Here is a 15,371-nt window from a genome sequence, read left to right as displayed (position 1 = left end):
CAGATCCAGGGCACGATGGTGGTGAGCGAGCACTAACACCACACACAAATCCAGGACACAGTGCTGGTGAGTGAGAATGTCCATCCCACGGACAGATCCAGGGCGCAGTGTGTGTCGAAGTCTGAAACATGGAAGATGCCCTCCTCTTCGTGTTTGAGAGACTCTCCTGGTAGCCGCTGGCTCTCCCAGCATTGCATGGGGAAGCTGGGATCAAGCCTTAGCTCTTTGTACTGTCCATTTGGAAGGACTCACTCTGCTTTTCTGTCCATTCCGTGTAGCTCGGCCAGTGCCACTCCTGAATTTGAAGGTCGAGGAGGCGATGACCTTGGCACTGAGATTGCTAACACGCTCTACCGGATATTTAACAATAAAAGCAGCGTTGACCTGAAGTCCTTGTGCATCAGTCCTCGGGAGCACTGCTGGATCCTCTACGTGGACGTGCTGGTGAGTGTACGTCACCAGGCCAGCCACACTCTCCTGTAGGAGACCACCTGGCCAGCTTTGCTCCCGCTGCTTTTCCCTGCTTCGGGGTGTGGGGGGGTGATGTTTGGATTTCAAGAGCAAGGTTAGTTGGAGAAAAAGATAGCTGGCTGTCATGATTTTTTTTTTTATTAAATGTAACAGTTGCATTAAAACCCCCTGAGTCACCACCATTGGGTTGATTCCAACTCACAGTGACCCTGCGTTGATATTGAGGCTGCACGTTTTAAAGAGAGGAGATTGCACATCCTTCTCCCGAGCAGTGGATCCGAATCGCCAGAGATGCACCACCTTTTAGTTAACAGTGTGACATACGGTGGGCTGCCCCACCAGATTGCCTTAACCTTGGTGGTGGTGGTGTTGTTAGGTGCCATCAATCAGAACTGAATCCTGAATCTTCCAGTGCATTTTCAGAGATTTTAAGTTGCACAGGAGGAGGCTGTCCATCCTTTTTCCACACAACAGCTGGTGGATTCGAACCATGTGCCTTTGGTTTGGCAGCGCAACTCCTGGGCACTAAGCCACCAGAGCCCCCTTAACATTTAACATTTGTCTAGTAACATAAATATGGAAGCCAAGGATGGTGAAGCTTCGCCTCTCATACATTGGAGATGTTGCTGGGAGGAGCTGATCCTTGGAGAGGGATGTCATGTTTGGTAAAGTGGAGAGTCAGTGAAAGAGGGGACGGCCCCGCCCTGGGGGAGGTGGATTGACACAGTGACACAGAATTCAGTGTATCAGATGATGAGGACGGCACAGGATAGGACAGGGTTCAGGTCTGTTGTTCACAGGATTGCGATGAATCGTACTTGACTCGATGGCACCTGAAACCAACAACATACTGAGATTCGTGGTAAGGAGCTGCACTGCCGACCCAGAGATACATGGTTCGAATTCACCAGGTGCTCTGCCGAGAAAGACGAGCAGTCAACTCCCGTGCAGTTTACAACCTATGAAGACACGCTGGAAGCTCAGCTGTGGGCGGGCTATGACTCGACGGCCCACAGCAACAGCATCCTGACACTACAGTCGTTCCACGACAGCTCCTTGTGTGAGCCACAGAAGCTGTCAGGGAGGGAGAGCAGGGCACTGCCACGCAGAATGTAGACAAGTTGGCGCATTCTTCTGCTGAGGGCGATGACAGTTCTTTATGTGATTTTTTTTTTTTTTTTACTAAAACTTACCAGTGTTTCAAAAGTGAGCCGTGTTCATTTCCCCTAAGTGAGGGGTGGAGGCAGGCTCAGAAACTAGCCCGAGGGCCCTCAGCTGGTGGGGTCTCAAAGCCTGTTTCCTTATACCTGTTCTCCCCCTTAACCTTCCTTCAGCTTGTTATTTATCTGTTAATTTTTACTTTCTCCTCTCTCCTTTCACACCCCCCAGTTCTTGCTGTCACTGTGCCATTCTCCCCTGAAGGGAGCCTGGGGCCTGCGTACTCTGAGCCCTCATTTCCCAGGTCACATGCTGAGACCCTGCCTCTTCCTTCCTGCAGAATATGGGAGACTTTGTTGATCTGGTCCAAGCCCTCCATTCTCCAGTGCTTTCTCTCCCAAACACTCCTCTCCCCAGTTTCTTGCACTTGACAGCTGTATGTCTGTCATTTTGGTTTTGTCTATTAGTGTCACAGTCAATCGCTAGCTCAAATACAGGCTCTTGTTGGGTCTATCTTATTTCTTTTCATTAAATTTTATGGACCCTGAAATTAGTAATTATATCTTCCACCTCACATGGAGACAAGTATGTGAGATGAAGTTTAAGTGGAGACAGGAGTCTAAGCCATTGACCACACAGATTCTGTGATGAATCAAGCCAGAAAGCAGGTCTGGTGGACTTGTAATAACTTCATGAAGAACAGCCTCATTGTCCTAACTGCTGGCTCCAGGTGACACAGGGCTTTCTGGATCTTTTAAAATTCATTTGAGAAAGCTAAACGATATCACCAATTACTGGCATCTAACAGCTTTTATTAGGGCTACTCTATTCTGAATGTTTGTGTTACTGGTGAATATAATGTTATTCAAGTGCTATTTGGTTTTTTATTATCACTATACATGGAGTCCCTTGTAGTATGGGGCCTGCCAGGTTAGTTCATTTTTCAGGTCCTCGTTTCCAGCAGGCAGGAGCTGGGAGTCTCTGCACCTGACCTATACAAGACAGGCTTCATAGCTCCCCAGGAATGGGCATTGTCACAGTCCACCCTGTGTCCAGGAACACTGTACCTCACCACCTCCCACCACACGTACACTCAGTGTTAAAGATGCAAGTGTTCCTGTCTCTGAAAAGCATCCTTAGTGGTCCTTGGTGATGTTAAAGATGCAAGCTTCCTGTCTTTGAAAAGCATCGGTTCTTGGTGGTCCTGCTGGACTCCCCTACCAGGTTTGTGCACACTGGTAATTTTATGGGGAGATGGCCCAGTAGTGGAGACTGCTGCAGTTTTGATTCAACTCAAACAACAGAAGATTGTCCTAGTATTGAAGGGCTTTTCCAACCTTTTTAACAGCAGGGGCTTTGTCTCAGTTCAGAATCAGGGTAAGTTTGAATGAGCAGGGATGTCTGGTGAGTGGGCATGTCTGGGAGTAGTGTCCACTGTGTCCCTGCCACCTGCAGACCTCCCTCCCTTTTTAAGATTCCTGGCATTTAGATCTCTTGGAAGAACACAGTGTGAGAAGATCCCTGGGACCCAGTTGTGCCCTGTCCTCCAGGTCACAGTGAATTGAAACCAGCTCAGTGGCGATGGGTGGCTGGGTCCGAGTCATGCTTAGGCAGAGCTTCCTTTTAAGCAGATACTTACTGGGCACCTGTCCATGTTTTTATACTACAGACACATTGACTTTAAACAAACAAACAAGTGAAACTTAAAAAGCCTGTAACAATCAGATGGTTCACTTCTTCCTGGCATTCCACTTACCTCCCCTCTGTTGTTAAGTGCCATCGAGTAAAGTACAACTCATAGTGTATAACAGATCTGAGCTCCGTGCTGTCTTCACAATCTCGACACTCGAGCCTGTTACCTCTGTCACTGTCAATTCACCAGGTCAAGGGTCTCCCTCTCCTTTGCTCTCCCTCACCTTCCCAAGCATAATGTCCCTCTCCAGTGAATAGCCTCTCCTAACAACGTGCCCAAAGTATGTGAGGTGACGTTTAAGCATCTGTGCTTCCAGGCAGCACTCAGGCTGTACCTTCTCCAAGATCCATAGAGCTGTTAAGAGTTGTTGTTGTTTGCCATCAAGCTGGAACCAACTCTAGCTGATCCTCTGGGTTTTCAGAGGCAGTACATAGCATGGGGGGAGATTGCCCATTCTTCCATAGAGCAGCTGGTGGATTCAAACTCTGTGTCTTTGGGATTGCAGTGTAGCTCCTTATCATTAGGCCACCAGAGCAGTAATGTAAAATTTATAGGAAAAAAATCTCCCATCTCTCTCCTGCTCTCCTCCCTAATTCCTCACTGAATGACATTTTTAACAAAAAGGTTATTGCCAGGTTGCACCTGCTTGGCAGTGGAAGGAGGAAACTAGCAGTATATGTACCTGCAACATGCTTGGGCATTTGGGATGTGATCCCACCCTCTCACAGCTGCCCTGTAGAGAAATACGGCTGTGCTTTACCAAGGGGGAAGCTGAAGCTCAGCACACACGTAGCCAGCAGGGGGCAGAGACGAGTATCAGGACCACATTGCCTGATTCCAGATGCACCTGCGTCCCTTATGTGGTGCCCTTGAGGAGTCTGGCAGGCAGCCCTGTGGTCTGCAGACCTCATTCCTTTGCTGCCTGTGGAGGGAATAAAGCTAACAGGCACCTGCACTTCTAGTGACAAGTCAGTGGGTGCCGAGGATATTGCATTCTGCCCTCTTCATCTCTGAGTGAAGGAATATGGAGCACAGGTGGCCTAGTGAGGAAGGAGTTGCTTTGCCAATGCGAAGGCAGGTGATTTGAATCCACCAGCTGCTGTGTGAGAGAAAGATGGATAAGCCCCTCCCACGTGATTTACAGCCTCTGAAAACCTGCTGGGGAACGTCAGCTAGGAGTCGGACTCACCTTGACGACATCCACGGTACCAGTGATGGAAATTAGTGTGTGTCCAGTCTTATTGGAACACAGCCCAGGACAGTAGAAAGAGCCCCAGAGTGGGAATCGGGCTACTGTGCCAGCTGTTAGGTAAGGGCGGTGCGAGGGCCTCTCCGGGGCTCACGGTGGCCGGCAAGGTTCACGGCAGCTGAGCAGAAACCAGCACTTTTCTAGCACTTTCTTTGCATGCAGCAAACACTTTGAAACAGCAAGGCACAAACAAGGGCTTTGAACCATTTCATTGCTATTCAACTGCCTGATTAGAATTTGGCTTCCACATCAGCGATACTGATCAAAACGCACGTTTTAGCAAGATCTGTAGGTCTATAAAAATCACATGGAAATCTATGTGAACCATCCAGGCATCTTGTTAAAATGTGGGCTTCTGTGGAGTTGCTGACTGAAAGGGGGGCAGTTTAAACCTGGCAGCCGCACCTCACCAGAAAGTTGGGGCAGACTCTGGCTGGAGTTACAGAATTTCTGGCCTCAGAAATCCAATGCAGGGTCAGCACGAGTCAGAATTGACTCAAAGATAGCGGGCTTTGAGGAATGGCAATGCAAACTCTTAACAGGGGGGTCCAGCAGGAGCGAGCCAATTTGAAAAACTAAAATGAACCAGTTTGAAGCTCTGAGCATGAAACAGCAGGCTTTGGCCTTGGCTGATGGTCAGGGGCACCTGGAGATAAGAATAAAATACAGCTTCCAGGCCTGCCGAGCTCCCAGGTGACTTATGCAGAGTTAGAGACCTCTGCTGTCAATAACGAATGTGGAGAGCATGTAGCAAATACCCCAGAAAGTCTCCAAGGGACAGCCATTGGGAAATGAGAGGCGGGTCAGTACTGATTTAAAAATGCTTAGCTAACACTAGCTCAGTGCCAGATACACTTCTCAGGGCTTTGTGAATATGATCTCATTCAGTCTTCATACCAACTCTGTGAGGTAAGTGTGGTTCTCCCTGAGACGCAGGCAGGTTAGTGTCACTGGGGGTCACGCCGCTAGCTGCTGAAGACAGGAGTCAAATCCAGGCAGTCCGACTCTGACCGGGAATCCCTTCACTGTACATCAGGTCCACAGGAGAGAACAGCTCGGCTAGTTGCTAACTGAGTGGGCTGCAATTGCAAAGGGACTGATGGCATCTCATAAGCAGCGTTCTGCAAGACTGGCCACCACCTGGAAGTTTGTTCTGTTGTGGTGTCTTCTGTGCAACTGGGATTCTGGAAACTTTGCCCCTTGTTAGTATTTTGAATACAAACAAGATTACCAGTGGTGGATCCATTTCAGTGGGGCTTCCAGACTAAGAGGGGCTGGCAATCGACTCTTGAAAATGAGCCATGAAAGCCCTGTGCATCACAACAACATGTTAGTACCAGGTGGTGGTGCAGGATCAGGCAGTGTCTTGCCTGCTGCTCGTAAGGTTGTCATGAGGTGGCGTCATCGTGGGGGACGCAGCGTGCGAGGCTGTAGGAGAGAGGGCTCTCTGGGCTTGATGTCAACCTGGAAAACCTACACGTAGGAATTGGAGATGTGCACTGGGTGTTAATGACAAGTATGAGTGAAGTGTTCGGGTACAATTATTAGCTGTGACTTAATCAAGTGGGCAAGGCCCAGGCCTAGGACCTGGCTGTTTTCTGTAAGTAATTACCAGGCTCCTTGTGCGGGGCAGCCCTTCTCCTGGGCCCTGGGGGGTGACAGGATGGGGCAAAACTGACAGGGGTTTGGCTCTCGGGAATTCATGATTCAGGTGAAGAAGAATACACTAAACACAACAACCACCTGCTGCCTCAGGTTGATTCCAGCACACAGTGACACACACACACACACACACACACCCCCCGTACACACACACACCACACACACACACACACACACACACACGTGGATGACAGAGTAGAACTGTTGTTATTTTCAGTGGCAAATATTTCAGAAGATGACCAGGACTTTATTCCAAAGCTGCTCCGTATTGACTCTAGTTACAAGCTTTTCATTTAGCCGTGAAGCACATTAATCATTTGTACTACCAATAATTAAGTAAATGCTAACAAAGAAATACTTCACTTTCCTTTCTACATATGATTTCCTCTGCTTTTTTAAAATAAAACAAAACAATAAAACTTAGGGCAACTCAGTTAACCTTGTCATAAGCCCAGACCAAGACATTTCTAAAAGGAGGCCAGAACAAGCTGCCATCTGTGGTTTAATAACATGCTCTGACCGTCTGTGCTCGACAAACAGCAAACCTGATAACGGCACCATCCATGCGTTCTGTGTTTTACTTCTTTGGAGCCAGGCAGCATGGTAGCCACGTGGGGTAACACTTGCAGTGCACTGGGGCCAACTCAAGGCATCGGGGTCTCCTTTAGCACAGAATCAGTCAGCTGGCCAGAGGGCCTGGGTTCAGAGACGCTCAGCGAGCATGGGCCTGCATGACAGGTACTCCAGGAGGAGCCCGGCCACTGTCATGCTACAGTGCATATCAGCACAGCCAGGAAAAGGTGCTTGCGGTTCAGGTGACTACACTGTGAGCAGCAGTGAGATGTGTCCAGCGCAGGACAAGGGTCCTGCCAGAAAAGCAGCCACACTGTCTTCTCTTTATGTTATAAAGACACATTCAATTAACATTACTTAAGAATTCATCTCCTTGGACTTGGATACAGTTGCAAGTAACAACTCATGTCTGTTTTCCCTCTTTCCTCTCTCCCTGCCGTCCTCAGCTGCTGGAATGTGGCGGAAATTTATTTGATGCCATTTCCATTGCCGTGAAGGCTGCTCTCTTCAGTACAAGGTAAGTTTTCCCAAGAGCGGGCCCACAGGCCCTCGGTGAGATTGAGGAGACCTGGGAGAGTCCTTCCCATGTCATTCATAGAGAGAATATATCCATGTGTTTAGCATTGAAAATGTTGGCATTTAATGTTACGTTCCAAGAAAGAAAGAATGGATAAGTTAGAATTCAGTAAGTTTATATTTCTGTACTTGTTTTTTTGTGTGTGTTCTTTTCATAAGAATTAGAGTAGTTAAATGCTCATGTGCTAACCAGAAGGTCCCCGACAGCTGCTCCAAAGGAGTAAAATGAGGCAGTCAGCTTCCATAATGATTTACAGCTTTGAAAACCTTAAGAGATCTAAATTCTACTGTCTACACGGTCAACTGTGAGTAGGAATCAACAGATTTGCATTTACTTTCATAAATAATTCTACACCATATTGAAAAATATTTGGAAACTGCACAGAAATAAAGAGTAGAAATGAAATAGAACTTACTACCTAAACACTGGGGACCTCTGGTGGTTTAGTGGTAAAGAATTGCGCTGCCATCTCATAGGTACACGGTTCGAATCCACCAGCTGCTCCAAGAGAGAAAGATAGGCATTCAAATCCCGTGCGATTTACTGACTCTGAAAACCTGCTGGACATTCAGCTATAAGTTGGTCCCTACTCAACGGGGCCCAACAACAGCACAAAACACTCTGCCTGGATGACGTTCCATGAGGGTGAGGGCTTTCGTCTGCTGTGTAGCGTCCTCCCCAAAGTTAATGAAATGTAGGGAAGGAATTAGAAGGTGGAGTGTCTGCTGTGTGTTCAGCACCACAAGCAGGCGCTCACCTCTTTCTTGATTGCAGCGTGAGCGGCGGCAAAACAGAACAGCAGCCTGTTGTTTGGCTCAAGTTAAGAGGCGATTCCGTGTTAAGGTGATACAGGCCCTTGGGATATCAGAAAATGAGAATCGAGAGCATCTAAGGATATATCCTCAGGGTAATAACTGGATAAGTAAGCAGAGACGTTTGTTCTAGGATACTCCTCGTGGCTTCTTTGAATGGTGAGAAATCAGGACACAGTCTGAATGTCCTAACAGATGACTGAAATCCACACAGAGGCCTGGTTAGAGTTAGTAACAGGGAAAAGTATCTACTCGATGACATCATCTCATCCTGTTTTTGTTAGTTTTTAAATTTTATATATCTGGGAAGCATATTTGTGCCCCCAAATGGCTGTTATGCTTATTTCTCAGTGCTGGGAGATTATACATTTATCTGTACTTTGGAATTTTGCTCCAGTGAATTTAGATTACATGTGTAATTGGAAACAAAACAGAGTTAGAGAAATTGAGGACAGAAATTGCAGGATTGACTATTTTACCAAAAACTGCGGCTGTAGAGTCCCCCGACCCCATCCAACAGGGACTCGTTAGCACATAGGCCCAGCCCTGGTGGCCACTGTAGGGGCTGGCACGTTGGTGCTTGTATGCCAGGTCCAGTCAGGAATGGCTGCTTCTTGGGCTCAGATGGAGGAGAGGATGTTGCCATCTGTTGTACTTTGAGCCTCAGAAACAAGTCCCCATCTGCCAGCTGGCTTACATGGGCACCAGGGTGAGAAGAGAGACTGGGAGCCAGACAGAGCTGTTTGACTGGGGGAAGTGTTGGGCAAACCCCATACTTCAGAATGGTAACACCCAGCTGCTCAGGTTAGGAAGGACATCTGTCATGGGCACAGCTGTAAGTCTCAAACTAAGAACTCTGCAGGAAGCAAGGTATGAGGGCTTTGTGAGGCTTTGGGGACCCCCCCCCTCTGCACAGCTGGGGCCCCATAGAAAGTGTAGAAGCCATCTAATAGTTTTTTGTGAGCCTTTTGCTTAGCCATGGGCTTGATAAATTAGAAGCACTGTGTGTGTGTGTACATGCAAACTTACCAATATCAGACAGGCTACTTGATTAGTTAAAATAAGCTATTTGCGAGTTTGGGTGGTTGAATGAAGAGTTACTCGGTACTTTAAAGGCTCCTGACGTGGCGACTGCAGCCAGGGCAAATCACAGCACGACTCCCCGGCCCTTGTGGGCATTCTTTGGCTGAGCCTCGTCTGCTCTGGACGCTGCCTTGTGTGTGGGAGGCCAGCAGAGCTGACTCATAGGGGACTTTTTGTTAGGAAACTGGGAATGGTACCAGCAGAATCTCCATTGCAGTGTGTGATGGACCACCTCTTCCTTCCTGATTCCTTCAGCTCAGGCTCAAATGAATTGGCTTCATGGGTTAAATGAACTTTCCAGCATCCTCATCCTCTCCCTGGTCACTGCTCCCACAGAGAACTGCTGCCCTAGCTGTCAACCAGTGTAGGTTAGTTTTGTACTTGATAGGAATAGAATCCTAACAGTATTTTCCCTTCAGCCTGCCTCACTCACTGAGCCTTATGTTTTGAGACAACTATATTGTTGCCTGGGGAGCTCTGATGGCTTAGTAGTAAGGAATTGTGCTGCCAACACAAAAGTATACAGTTCGAATCCACCAGTTGTATCACAGGTGAAAGGTGAAGTGTCCTCCCATGAAATTAACTACCTCTGAAAACCCGCTGGAGGGTCAGCTACAGATCAGTTTTGACTTGACAATGCACAACATCAATAACAGCAACATAATGTTACCTATAGTCATAATTTGCTTTTTGATGTATAACGTTCAGTAGAGCAATATCCATACAATAGTGTGAATATGCTGCAGTTTGTCTAAGCTCATTTGGATGGACGTCTGGGTAGTTTCTAGTTAGAAGTTGTTCTGTTGTGTACAAATTGTATAAATTGTTCTGTTGTGTGTTTTGATGAATATTCTTAACTTTACTGTTGGGCAACAAGTTCTGGACCCTGGGTTAGACTTTAATTTTAGTAGTTATGGCAAAACCAGTTTTCCAAAGTGATGTCCTCATCAGTATAGAGCCCTGGTAGTGCAACGGTTAAGGCCTTGGCTGTTAACCCAAGCTAGTTCCTGCCCATTTTGGCAGCTCTGTGTTTTCATTCTCACCTTTCACCTGCAGCCCATTGGTGTGGGTCATTGTATGGTGTGAGGTAATGATCAAAACTACATTGTCCCCACATGGACACCTGAAGGAAGACCTAGAGATCTGCTCCTGCCCATAATGATGGTATCCTAGAAAACCACATGCAGGACCTCTCTGTTACATCCCTGGGGGTCAGAAATCAACTTTACACAACCTAATAATGTTAGCAATGTACGTGACTTCTGGGTTACCCTGTGTGTTTGGCAACCTTTGGATTTTTTGGTCTTTTTAATATCATTTGTTAAAGCGAGTGTGTCTTAGTATCTAATTTGCATTTTTTGATGAATATCTGAGTACATTTTTTCAGTGTTTTTATAGGCTCTCTAAATAGCCTTTTTTAGGAGGTCCCATCAAGTGTTTTGACCATTTTTCTATTAGGTGATCTATCTTTCTCTTACTTTGGTAAGAATTTTTTATGTAGTTTTGTCAACTCTATATATTTGCAAATAATTTCTTCCACTCTAGATATTCTTTTCAGTTTCTCAATGATGTGTTTTGAAAACAGAATTCCATAATCTTACTACAAGTTTGTCTACCTTCCCCTCTCCCCTTCATGGTAGGCATTTTCTTTGTCCTATTCAGGAAATCTTTGTCTACTCCAAGGTCCATTATCTTCTAAAGCTTTATTATTTTCTTTGTCATCTTTATATTTGCCGCCCATTGGCATGGATTTCATATATGCTGTGAGGTAGTGATTAAGATTCATTTTCCCCATAGAGATACCTAATTGGCCCAGAATCCTTTTCCCCTCACTGCAGTGTCTGGTGCACTTTTGACAGCAGTGATGGGGACAAAGATGATAAACAAAAGGAACTAAAGGCCCAGTGGGATTTTTCTCCTGAGAGACAGGGATTCCAAGTCTTGTTCCTGTTCTCAAGAAAAAGAAGTTAGAAATGGAGGAGGAATAGAAATAGGAAGTGCTGTTGGAGTGATTGCAATCAATGTCATAAAACAAAGTATGTATGAAAGAAAAACCATTTTGCTCTCTAAACTTTGACTCAAACATGGCAAAGAGCTAAGAGAAAAAAGTTCTTTCTTCTCCCCATAAGTGGAAATTTCCCTTGTGCTCTGTTTCCAGGATACCAAAGGTTCGTGTTATGGAAGATGAAGAGGGGACAAAAGATATTGAACTGTTTGATGACCCATATGACTGCATCCGGCTGAATGTGGAGAATGTCCCCTGCATTGTCACGCTGTGCAAAGTATGAGCTTTCGTGGAATGGGCTGTGTCTTCTCTCTGTGTGTAGTTCTCCCTGACCCTAGCCCCAAATACATCATATATTGAGAAGCTATCATTTCAAGAAACCTAAGTGGTTTTAACTCAAGTCCAAGAATTTGATCATATGAGAAACTACTACCATGAATAACTCCACCTTTTCTTTCTAGTTGGATGATGTGACAGAAACACAGGAATAGGTTCAGAGTACTAATAGCTAGAGCCTGTTAAGTTCCTCTGGATACCAGGCACTTCACGGAAGCCCTTTGTGTGCATAGTTCCTGTAATCTCCAGTCTGTAGAGTCTAGAGTAGTTGAGTAATAAGGATCTACTCCTCTCACCAACCCGGCCTCCAGCAGGTTTCCTGTCTTGAGAATCAAGACCAGTCCCAGTGTGGGCCTTAATGGCCGCATCTGTGAAATAAGGGGATTAAGAAGGTCTTGGGTGTCTAACATGTCAAGTGTAGTTGTTATGGCAATGTAGTTCTGAGGGCCTTATGTCAGTGGGTGACTCACACTGCCCAGCTCTGTGCAAACAGTGCTGTATTGGCACTAATTCCACACAAAATTCATTGTATCACATTGCCCTTGCCTGGTTTCACTCCCCGAAAGTCATGTTATGTACTTGGGGTGTCTGATGAAGGGTTCAGGCATACTGGGGTGACTAAAGGTGTGCACCTTTAGTGAAATGTTCATGTGGCCTCTCGTATGACTCGGTGGAAGCAGGCTGAGTTTGGTTTTGACCCTCTGTGGACTGCCTGATTTCCCAAGGGCTGCCATAGTACAAATACCACAAGTGAGTGGCTTTGAAGAGCAGTAATGTGTCTTCTCACAGTTTTGTGTGTGTACTGTCAAATTAGATCTGACTGGTACAGGAGGAGATTGCCCCTCCTTCTCCAGCAGAGCATCTGGTGGTTTCGAAACGCATACCTCTGGGATTGCAGTGCAGTTTCTTGCCACTAGGCCACCAGAGCTCCAGTGTTTTCTCACATTTTTAAGGACTAAAGTCCTAAGCTGGGTCTCAGCTATGCTTGATTCCTTGCCAGTAGCTCCAGGAGCTCCTCATTTCTGTGATAATCCTCAGGGACATGTCTGTCTGTCTGTCTGTCTGTCTCTCTCTCTCTCTGTGTGTGTGTATGTCTGTGTGTCTGTGTCTGTCTGCATCTTCATAGCTCAAGATTTGATCATATCCTGCACTGATAAGGGCTCGTTGATGTCATGCAGAAAACTACTGCTAACGAGGGTCATAGCCACAAGTGTTAGAAAGCCACATACATTTTGGGGCACACAGTGTAGTCCCAACAGTCCCTTGAATGTTCTAGATGCCCTCACCCCACTCCTCAGTTAGTTTTGTATTTCTCTTTGTTACGGTATTTACGCTGTCACCTGCAATAGGGTTGTTGAGTATTCCTTGCAGGTGTGTTAACATGCGGTGTGACCCACTTGTGCTCTGCTGCCCTGCCTTTCCAGATCGGCTGTCGACACGTGGTGGACGCCACCCTTCAGGAGGAGGCCTGCTCCTTGGCCAGCTTGCTGATGTCCGTGACCAGCAAGGGGGTCGTGACAGGCATGAGGAAAGTGGGCAAGGGCAGCCTGGACCCGGAGAGCATCTTTGAAATGATGGAGGTGAGGCTGGTTCTGAGGGGCAGGCCCCCTGACCCCCAATCTGGAGCTTGATGGGTGGCTGCTGTCCAGGGGTCTACAGAGCAGTCAAGGGTGACCGGGGGGGGGAAGGGTGTCTGGATGCAGAGTGAGGAACCTGCAGAAACAGCTGCTTCTCCTCAGCGGGGCCCTTCCCCTCTTTGACCCCAAGTTTCCCATTCTTAAATGAGCGTGCTAGAATAGGAGGAAGTCGTGTGTAACTGAGATCCCAAGCTTTTCTGATTTGACAAGGGAATTGAATCCCTGGCTGACTACTTCCCATCCCTGAAGGAGGTGCATACAGATGGCACCAGTGGTCTGGAAGATGACAGTCTCCTATTTTTCTGGCCCAGAGGTGTTGAAAAGGAGACAAATGGGAATGGGGGTGTACGTGGGGCCACTTCCGGGGATGTGGGTGGCTCTCCTCGGGCCCCATCAGCCCATCCTGTGGCACCATTCAGGTACTTGGCTGCTCTGTGCGTCTTTCGTCCCCCTCTGGCCTGGGCTCCGAAGGGCAGGACCAGAAGGGCTGGGTGCTGCTCCCCTGTGTCTTCCCCGGCTTTCCCCACTGTCCACTTCCACAGTGGGGACCAAGCCAATGATGCCTGATCTGCCAGGAACAGAGTTAGCTGGAGCTGATGTTTTTGTTTGTTTAATGTAGCTGTTGTGTAACAACACACGCCCAGAGATCATTGTTTAACAGCAAGCAGGGTTGCTAGCTAACACCCCTGCCTCCTCAGGGATTCGGTCTGCAAGCTCTGTGTGGGGCCAGGCCCTGAGCCCTGTCTCTAGGGGGTCTTGTGCAGGTGCTCAGTGTCCAGGAGCAGGAAGTACCTTTAACGGTGCAGCAGGAGGACCCTCGGGATATTGCTGGGCTGCTGCCCCGACCTTTGCAGTCTCCTTTCTTCAGGTCAAGGCTCAGAGATATGAAAGACCCTCCAGTCCTGGGGTCACCCTCCTACATTGTGCATATAACCAGTGATCCATATTTGATGAACTTGGGTTTCTTTTTCTTCCTCTAAAAATCTTTTCATTCAGCCGTTGGACTGAGCTCTTTGCCTGAGCGTTTTCAGTCTGACTTGGAGTCTTATTCCATATGAGTTAGGGATCAGAAGAGAGGGCACATCCTCGGGCAGACTGGAGTGTGGGGTCTGGGCCTGGCCTTGCTCCTTGACAACATTACTGAAAATCAAACCAGAGGCAGAGCCAGACTAAAACTGCCATGGCAGGGTGCAGGGCTTGATGGAGTAGTGTAACTGACTGTGTTCTTAAAGTGATTGAGGAGCCCAGAAACTAGTAGATGAAAGGGACTGTCAAGAAAGATTTGTATATACTGGGATGCTTTTGCGATGCCCCTGAGGTCTGCCATGTCAGGACTGATTACTGAATTGGGGCCTGGTCTCCAACCTGTCAATTCCCTGAGCCCCTCTTGGCACCAAGGTTCCGTCCAGTCAGACAATGGCTTTGTTCACATCAGAGCAGGTCTCCCTCTAGGCTCAGTGGGAGGTGAACTTGTTTTTTGAACCCCCTGCTCCTTCATCAGACAGACCCTCCTATCTCTAGGGTGGCCCTCTGCCTCTCACTGCGGTACAGCGTTGGCTGGCTGCAACCCACATGTGGATTTGGGGGGCAACCTTGCCGTTTACAGTAACAGCAGCGGAAATGCTGAGTGTAGGCTAATGGCTGAAGTGACTTTGCTGCTTCCTGCCTCGGGGCCAGCATCTTTTTAAAACAGCATGAAGGGCTTTCCAGAATGGGATTGTCATTGTTAGAGCTTGGGGTTTGTTTCTGGTTTAATCAGATGAAGTCATCTAAGGCGGGTGGACTGTGTGAAACAAGCAGGTAGGCTGGGAGGTGGACATGGTCCGAGTGGGCACCTCACCTTGATGCACTCTCTCTCTCTTCCTCTGTCCTCAGACCGGCAAGCGCGTGGGCAAGGCGCTGCACGCCTCCCTGCAGAGCGTCCTGCACAAGGAGGAGAGCCTGGGGCCCAAGCGGCAGAAAGTCGGATTCCTGGGCTGACGGCACACCCCGCCCTCAGCGGTAGATCGCTCTTGACCCCTCCTTTCACATCCACATTTGTATATATCTTTCTTAACTGTTAAGACTTTAAGGTTAACACATTTGTACAGGTAAAATGAAAGTCTATTTTCTGGT

The 15,371-nt window shown here is 47.6% G+C and overlaps 1 protein-coding gene across 1 annotated transcript in view; it reads left to right on the top strand.

Moving 5' to 3' along the window:
- Positions 1-15,371, top strand: part of EXOSC7 (exosome component 7) — a 36,446-nt gene extending 21,075 nt beyond the window's left edge. The window contains exons 4-8 of the mRNA XM_006892972.1: positions 279-444; positions 7,253-7,323; positions 11,437-11,560; positions 13,044-13,199; positions 15,132-15,371. Coding sequence (XP_006893034.1) covers positions 279-444; positions 7,253-7,323; positions 11,437-11,560; positions 13,044-13,199; positions 15,132-15,236 — 622 coding nt within the window. The 3' untranslated portion in view covers positions 15,237-15,371. The remainder of the gene's footprint in view (positions 1-278; positions 445-7,252; positions 7,324-11,436; positions 11,561-13,043; positions 13,200-15,131) is intronic.

This window comes from Elephantulus edwardii, unplaced genomic scaffold, assembly GCF_000299155.1.
Source record: "Elephantulus edwardii isolate Elephantulus edwardi_28Jun2011 unplaced genomic scaffold, EleEdw1.0 scaffold00121, whole genome shotgun sequence".
In the NCBI taxonomy this organism is placed as follows: Eukaryota; Metazoa; Chordata; class Mammalia; order Macroscelidea; family Macroscelididae; genus Elephantulus; species Elephantulus edwardii.
This window is presented reverse-complemented; position numbering and strand designations above follow the sequence as displayed.